At 37.5% G+C, this 9363-nt stretch overlaps 1 protein-coding gene across 1 annotated transcript in view; it reads left to right on the forward strand.

Moving 5' to 3' along the window:
• Positions 1–7988: 7988 nt before the first annotated feature.
• The window catches only part of map1aa (microtubule-associated protein 1Aa), a 25500-nt gene continuing 24125 nt past the window's right edge, over positions 7989–9363 (forward strand). The window contains exon 1 of the mRNA XM_061043493.1: positions 7989–8199. Within this exon, the coding sequence (XP_060899476.1) occupies positions 8016–8199 (184 nt within the window). The 5' untranslated portion in view covers positions 7989–8015. The remainder of the gene's footprint in view (positions 8200–9363) is intronic.

Consider the following 9363-nt stretch of genomic DNA (forward strand, 5'->3'; position numbering starts at 1 on the left):
AGATTTGTTCTTGATTGTTCAATCGAAACATGCTATGTTGAAGTGCTGGCTTCTCTGACAACAATGCAGCAGTCAGTATGTCCTCCTTCTAACTTTAGATTCTGCTCCTGAATGCTCTGGATTTGTTTGGACCAGAGAAGGTAGGCGCTTTTAAGACACGTTTTGGACGCCCCTCAGTTTGTCAGATATGAGAGCAGTTATCAGGTCAACAGGTGTTGCAGCGATGGAAGCGGTCAAGAGAAGTGGTTCAGATAGAAGTGATTGTACCCGACCTAAAAAGCCTCTGCATGTTTCTAATAAGCTCCACGAGCAGAAACGTGCTCAAACTAGGATCAATATTGGAGATGCTTTTGAAAAATGGAGAGAGGTTAGAACACAGAAAGGTTTACAGACCCATGCAGAGCTGGATAAACACTGAAGCTTCAGTGTCCACCACATGGCAACCTGCGTGAGCGTCGACTCTAGAGTGGAGAGGGGGGGGAGACAGCTCTCTACAATGTTTAGAATATAGACTGCAGTACCCATTTTAAACACTAAGTGTCAGAGTTATTTATTGCTGCTTTGAGATCTAACGTTTTAAAAGTGTAACATTACACACACTGCTTTTGCCTTAAATACTTGACTCTTTATTTTTATTATAATATGACAGCTTAAACATGTATCCATCAGTTTATGTTCTGTTCATGTAATAATAATAATAATAATAATAGTAATAATAATAATAGTAATAATAGTAATAATAATAATAGTAATAATAATAATAATAGTAATAATAATAATAATAATAGTAATAATAATAATAGTTATAATGATAATAATAGTAATAATAATAATAGTAATAATAATAGTAATAATAGTAATAATAATAGTTATAATGATAATAATAATAGTAATAATAATAGTAATAATAGTAATAATAATAATAATAATAGTAATAGTAATAATAGTAATAATAGTAGTAATAATAATAGTAATAATAATAATAGTAATAATAATAATAATAGTTATAATGATAATAATAATAGTAATAATAATAGTAGTAATAATAGTAATAATAATAATAATAGTAATAGTAATAATAGTAATAATAGTAGTAATAATAATAGTAATAATAATAATAGTAATAATAATAATAATAGTTATAATGATAATAATAATAGTAATAATAATAGTAGTAATAATAGTAATAATAATAGTAATAGTAATAATAGTAATAATAGTAGTAATAATAATAGTAATAATAATAATAGTAATAATAATAATAATAGTAATAATAGTAATAATAATAACAAATAATAATAATAGTAATAATAATAATACTACTACTACTACTAATAATAATAATAATAACAACAATAATAATAATACTAATAATAATATAACCCGTCCTCCTGGGCCCCATTCCTCGTACATGGTTCAAATAATCACAGCTAATGTCCTTTTAGCCTGATTCAGTTAACGTGATGATTGAAGGCTGGCTGTTCCTCCACCGCTAAGAACTGGAACCAGACATGAGTGATCAGGATACTTGCTTGTGCCCGTTCTACATGAAAAGAGACCAGTGTGGATCACAGAAATCTTGATTCTCTCTGTGATTATCACTGGAGAATTTAAAGGAACAACTTGAACAGCAAACCATCATGGAAGAATATGAAAACTTCCAGACCATATTAACAGCCAAATCAAACACCTCGGCATCACCAAAGACCAGACGAGCAGCTTGGCAAGTGATTGCAAGTTAAATAAAGTGTAAAGAATATGTATAATCATTCATTGCTGTATTAGATTATTTAACTAGATGAGTTTCTACCATGAATCAACATTATTATTTTCTATAGATTGGTATAGATAACTAGCAAAACATAAGAACATCATTCAAGGGGGAAGAATCATTTGTGCAATGGTGTTGAATTGACACAGTTTCCAGTGTCAGACCAACTGTGTAGAGATGGAGCAGTCAGTAATATTCAGTACTCACATAGTGAGAAGATATTGAAGTTAGTATCTGACCACCACATAACTAAATCATGACTGATGTATTTCAGACAGAGACGAGGAAAGAGTGATTCCTGCAGGCCGACATTACAGGCTGCTGAATCTGGGCCATGAAGTCCCACACAGGGAGCTGTGAGACCTTCAGGGCTCCTTGTGAGGCATTCAGGGACTCGTGTAAAAAGAGATTTAGGTTAACTTTCACTGTCCTCAAAAACTTTTAAAAGGGATGGCCTAGCGGTTAGGTTGCACTCCATGTACGGAGGGTGTGGTCCTCCAAGCATCGTGCAAGGTCAAGATTAGACCTACTATATGTTTTCAATATCCGTCATATAACCAACAAGATAAACAACTTCCCTTCGGTTTAGAGAACAGGATGAAAAATCAACTACTGGATATTTAGAGTCACTGTGTCAGACCCCCCCAAGCTCCTTTAGACCCCGTCTGCTCACTACACTAAGGTCACCACTGAAAAGACTTGGACCAAGAGAAGGTTTGATAAGACAGGGAGCTCTCTGATTGGTGGACAGTGGACCAATAAGAGAGCCAACAAAGGGTCAGTCTGAACCCTGACTGTACCCGTGCCTATCGGTGCATTCATGTGGTGTCGGACACATCGGAAAAATTAGTTTCTGAGTCGTAAAATGAACATGAACACCTGCTCAGCATCACAGTGTGACGGCTCTGTGGCCTGTTCGGTTGTGCCTCCTCTCTTCTTGTGTTCAGGTTGTGCGCGGCTGAACCGGATCTCACAGTCATCCAAACCTCATCTCTTTTGCACTTTAATTCATATTTTTGTAAATCAATCAGTTTGAGAAATGGTTATTTGGGTGTCTCTCCCTTTATTTGCCGTGGCCTTTCAGCCCGTCATGAGTGAAGATAACATTAAAGAGTGTCTCAGCCTGTGATGCTCACATACTCCTTCATGATATTCACTTTGTCATCACGCTTTGACAGCCTCAGTTTCCATGGAGATGGCACACTTCCTGTTATTCAGTCTGCACTCAGCATCACAGAGACATGGCAGAATAAAACGAGTGAAGGCAGAAAACCTGAACCTGCAGATGTCAGGGTGCAGCACAGACGCACCTTCATCAGGAACGAGGGAGACTCTGAATCATTCTACATTCATACATCAAAGCATCAGACATTTATCCAAAGTGTGAACATCAGAGAGTGAGAACAGAACGAGCAAGAAGAGACACACACAGGTACTGACAGGAAGTGACCAGAGGTGCTGACAGGAAGTGACTAAAAGGTGCTGACAGGAAGTGACCAGAGGTGAAGACAGGAAGTGACCATAGGTGTTGACAGGAAGTGACCAGAGGTGAAGACAGGAAGTTTTGTCTTTTTGGCTCATGTAGATGAAAGACACCAAATCCCAAAATGCACAGCACCACAGGCCACTCCCACTAAGGTCAGGTTTACTGAGATTTACTACAACACATATGGCCGTTTACACAACTGATTCAGAGATTTCTTCCAGACGGAATTGGTATCTTAGAAAGAGAGAGAGAGTGTGTGTGTGTGTGTGTGTGTGTCTGTGTGTGTGTGTGTGTGTGTGTGTGAGAGAGAGAGAGAGAGAGAGAGAGTGTGTGTGTGTGTGTATGTGTGTGTGTGTGTGTGTGTGTCTGTGTGTGTGTGTGTGTGTGTGTGTGTGTGTGTGTGTGTGAGAGAGAGAGAGAGAGAGAGAGAGTGTGTGTGTGTGTGTATGTGTGTGTGTGTGTGTGTGTGTGTGTGTGTGTGTGTGAGAGAGAGAGAGTGTGTGTGTGTGTGTGTGAGAGAGAGAGTGTGTGTGTGTGTGTGTGTGTGTGTGTGAGAGAGAGAGAGTGTGTGTGTGTGTGTGTGTGTGAGAGAGAGAGTGTGTGTGTGAGAGAGAGAGTGTGTGTGTGTGTGTGAGAGAGAGAGAGAGAGAGAGAGTGTGTGTGTGTGTGTGTGTGTGTGTGTGTGTCCATTCCATTAATCCAGATAATTTGACTGTTTGTGTGCATTCAGCCTATGAAGGCGTCACCTATCAGACCAAGCGCAGGGTACACAGCCCATGAGACACACACACGCAGACAGACAGACACACACACACACACACACACACACACACACACACACACACACACACACACACACAGTGTACAGCATCATTCAAAGAAAGGACTTTGACGTTAGTTATTGATGCTGAGCCTCGTGCAGCGTCATATCTTCAGCCTCACACACGTGAGAAATGCGCAGCCACATCCATGTCTGTCACAGACACACACACTCCTCACTGCTTCATCCCCCGCAGTAAAACAGAAACATAAATATTTTTACCTTGAAAATCTCGCTTTCCCTCTCTGTGCGTGGATCCGCGTGCGTGTGTGCGTGTCTCACTGTCCGACTGTGAGGAACAAACACGTCCTGCATCTCCCGATTCTTCTTCTCCTCTGTTTGCAGAGAGCCAGCCAGGGTGTGGAGACACACACACACACACACACGCGCACACACACACACGCGCTCGCGCGCGCACGGTGCGTAAAGAAGTAAAAATGAAGGTATAAATCGTTTCCTGTCACGACTGCTCAACATTTAATCCAAATGAATCTGAAATATTTTCAGTGTTGAATCAAAATGATAACAAATAAAAATATTTGATCACTACGTTAATGTCCACGTGACTTTTATTAAACACACTCTAATGTGTAAGTGTTTTTCATGTCCTTGATGATGTGACTGAACAGAATTAAACATTAATGCTATAGTTTTTTATATGTCATTATCCAGTCTTTGTGACGTCTGTATTCCTCATGTTATCTTTGGTGAAATTAAAATCTGTTCATGTATCAAAGCTCTGATTTCATTTAAAACTGTGCTCTTGTAGTTCCCTCTCCTCCCAGCAAGGGGCAGCAGAGACAGAGCAGAGTGTGAGACAGGAGTGCTGACTCACTGCTGGTTAATGTCCAGATAGCTGAGAACAAATCCACACAGAGAGCAGAGGAAATACAGACAACACTGATCTATCAGATCTGTAGAGATCTATTACAGAAATCTTTAGTGATCTATTACAGAGATCTATCGTGATATGTTATAGAGATCTATTGTGATCTATTACAGAGATCTATAGTGATCTGTTACAGAGATCTATAGTGATCTATTACACAGATCTATAGTGATATTTACAGAGATCTATTAGTGATTTATTACAGAGATCTATAGTGATATTTTACAGTGATCTATTAGAGATTAATTACAGAGATCTATAGTGATCTATTACAGAGATCTATAGCGATCTATTACTGATCTATCATAGAGATCTATAGTGATCTATTACATAGATCTATAGTGATCTATTACAGAGATCTATAGTGATATGTTACAGAGATCTATAGTGATATATTACTGATCTGTTACAAAGATCTATAGTGATATTTTACAGAGATCTACAAGTGATCTATTACAGAGATCTATTAGTGATTTATTACAGAGATCTATAGTGATCGTTTAGTGATTTATAATAGAGATATATAGTGATCTATTACAGAGATCTATTAGCGATCTATTACAGAGATCTATATTGATATGTTACAGAGATCTATAGTGCTATATTAGTGATCTATCATAGAGATCTATAGTGATGTATTACAGAAATCTTTAGTTATATATTAATGATCTATTACAGAGATCTATTAGTGATTTATTACAGAGATCTATAGTGATATGTTACAGAGCTCTATAGTGATATGTTACAGAGATCTATAGTGATATATTAGTGATCTGTTACAGAGATCTATAGTGATATATTATTGATCTGTTACAAAGATCTATAGTGATATATTAGTGATCTGTTACAGAGATCTATAGTGATATTTCACAGAGATCTATAGTGGTATATTAGTGATCTGTTACAGAGATCTATAGTGATATTTCACAGAGATCTATAGTTATATATGGGATCTGTTACAGAGATCTATAGTGATATTTCACAGAGATTTGAGTGATCTATTACAAAGATATATTCGTGATTTATTACAGAAATCTATAGTGATCTATTAGTGATTCATAATAGATATATATAGTGATCTATTACAGACATATATAGTGATCTATTACAGAGATCTTTAGTGATCTATTATAAATATTTATAATGATCTATTACAGAGATCTTTAGTGATTTATTATAAATATTTAGAATGATCTATTGCAGAGATCTTTAGTTATCTATTACAGAGATCTATAGTGATATATTACAGAGAACTATTAGTGAGCTATTCGAGACCTATAGTGATAAATTAGTACTATATTACAGAGATCTATAGTTATCTATTACAGAGATCTATTAGTGCTCTATTAAAGACCTACAGTGATAAATTAGTGACCTATTACAGAGATCAATAGTGATCTATTAGAGATTCATTACAGAGATCTATAGTGATCTATAACAGAGATCTATATGTGTGATCTATTAGAGATCTATAGTGATATATTATTGATATATTACAGAGATCTATAGTGATCTATTATAGAGATTTATTATAGAGATCTATAGTGATATATTAGTGATCTATTACAAAGATCTATAATGATCTATTATAGAGATTTATTACAAAAATCTATAGTGATCTATAAAGTGATCTATTACAGGGATCTATTAGTGATATATTTCATAAACCTATAGTGATATATTAGTGATCTATAACAGAGATATATAGTGATCTATTACAGAGATCTATTAGTGATCTATTAGATACATATAGTGATATATTAGTGACCTATTACAGAGATCTATAGTGATATATTACAGATATCTATAGTGATCTATTATAAAGATCAATTACAGAGATATATAGTGATCTATTACATAAATCTATTAGTGATCTATTACAGAGATATATAGAGATATAGTACATAGATCTATTAGTGATCTATTACAGAGATCTATAGTGATCTATAAGGGATCTCTAAGTGATCTATTACAGTGATAAATCCAGATGAAGAACATGAGGACTCAAAACCGCAGTAAACAAACCAAACAGTGACATCATTGTTGACCACACCTACTTCTTATGAACATCTAATGTTTCTCAATGAGGACACACAAATGTTACACAGAAGTAAATGTTTGTACGGGTCTATTTCCAGCTGCGGATGTGTTTTTCCTGCTCAGTCTCCATGGCAGCAGAAGTGACCTCTTTACAGGGTTCATAGCGAAGCAGGATCAGAACATGAAATGTAATGACATTTTAAATATTGATAGAAAGAAGATTGATCACTTAGATAAGAACCATGTACGTCGCAGCATTGAATAGTGTCAGACTCTAGAGAGCATGACTAAACCATTCTTTAAACACGGTTATCAGTCAGCTGTTTCAGGACACGTTGTTTATATCATTTCTAGTCCCTGTTTCTGTTTGAACTCTGTCATGGATCCTAAAATATCCTGTTTGTACTGCTGATGTTCTCTCTGCACAGTTGAAGCCTGTTTTGGTCTGCGTTGAACAAAGGCGTGTCAGTTTCACATTATCGCCTGGTACTCTGTGTGACACGGGTATAAATAGAAGCTTTGTTTGCTCTTATTTTCAGACTGCTTTGTGTCTGCATAAAGCAGCAAAAGAAGAAGAGCACGAGGGAGCATGAATTACACTCAATAACCTCTGCAGGAAACAATACTTTCATTCAAGGGGAGGAGCTTAAAGAGCTTCAGTATAAAACGTAGAGTTAAATAAGTGCTTCATAACTCAAGCGAGACACAGAGAGCACAAACAGGACAACTCCTCAAACATAAACCATGGGTCGTTTATTTCCATATATAATAATATCATATATTAATATCAAACATATAAAACATTATTAATATGCTCCTGTTGGTGGGACTCAGAGAAGGTGCATCAGGTATGAAAATATGATCATCAACCCCCCCCCCCCCCCCCCCCCTCTCTTTTGTCCAATCAGACGCTCAGACGTCAAATAGCCACATCACCTTCCACCCAATCAGACTTTCACCCTCTCCAGAGCCACGCCCTCTCAGCCCTCCTCCCTCGTCCTGCATCGTCATGCTGCTTGCTCTGGATGCAGTTGTCATGGAGATGGGCTCAGCGTCAGTCGGTGGCTCTGTTACCATGGAGACAGCAGCAGCAGCCTGTGAGGAGTGGCTCAGAAACCATCGCATGCTGATCCTGATCGGAGAGATCTCCACCTGCCATCACCTTGACGCTGCCAGGACACAGATTTCACAAGGTATGGGGGGCAAGGGGGACGGATGTGTGTGTGTGTGTGTGTGTGTGTGTGTGTGTGTGTGTGTGTGCAAACACTCAGTGCACCATAAGAACATTCAGTTCTAAAAAGCTTAAGCCTAGACACGAGGATCAAAGGGGTTAAAAAGGCAGCTCACATGCTAAGCGAAGAGCCGAGGAATAAAAGAGCGTTTAGAGCGTTTAGAGCGTTTAGAGCGTTTAGAGCGTTAAGAGTGTTTAGAGCGTTTAGAGCATTTAGAGCGTTTAGAGTGTTTAGAGCGTTTAGAGCGTTTATAGTGTTTATAGCGTTTAGAGCGTTTAGAGCATTCACAGTGTTTAGAGCATTCACAGTGTTTATAGCGTTTATAGCATTAAGAGTGTTTAGAGCATTTACAGCATTTAGAGCGTTTAGAGCATTGAGAGCAATCACAGTGTTTATAGCATTTAGAGCGTTTAGAGCATTCAGAGTGTTTATAGCATTTATAGCGTTAAGAGTGTTTAGAGTGTTTAGAGAGTTAAAATCGTCTAAAGCTTTAGAGCTGAAAAGGCTCAGTCACTCCTGAGCTTGTGACCTCAGGATGGTCAGAAACATTTGATAAGTGGATCTGAGTTTGTGATATAATAGGTCGTTTTCAAAGGTCCGAGAGATTACCTGAAGCTGGCTCATTTATCGATTTGTATGTCAGTAATACAATCTTAGAATCAATCAAGAAACGCTCAGGGAGCCAGTGAAGAGGAGTTTAAAGATTGGGAGACGTGTTCGTGTTTCCTTTTAGCAGTTAAAAAACAAGATGCAGCGTCTTGGACAAGCTGCAGGCGAGACAAAAAACGCTAACACCAATGCGTTAGTACATTTGAATAATCAAGACATGTGCATAAATGACCTTCTCAGAATCAGTCAAAGATAGAACAGATTTGGCTCTTGATGAATAAAACATACTTTAAAGAGGCAGAAATCTTGGGCAAAACCAGGTTCATGATAAACAGCCATCTGCCGAAAAAACTGCACCCGGCTTGAAAAATGGGATAGAGGGTGATAAGATAGCACAAAAGGGGGGTAGTAACTAAGTATGTGGGTAGTAACTAAGGTTTACAGATAGTTAGCCTACATGCTACAGCAGCAGTATTGGGACCTGGTCCATACCTGCGCCAGCCCAAACTATAAGCT

This window comes from Labrus mixtus, chromosome 1, assembly GCF_963584025.1.
Source record: "Labrus mixtus chromosome 1, fLabMix1.1, whole genome shotgun sequence".
In the NCBI taxonomy this organism is placed as follows: domain Eukaryota; kingdom Metazoa; phylum Chordata; class Actinopteri; order Labriformes; family Labridae; genus Labrus; species Labrus mixtus.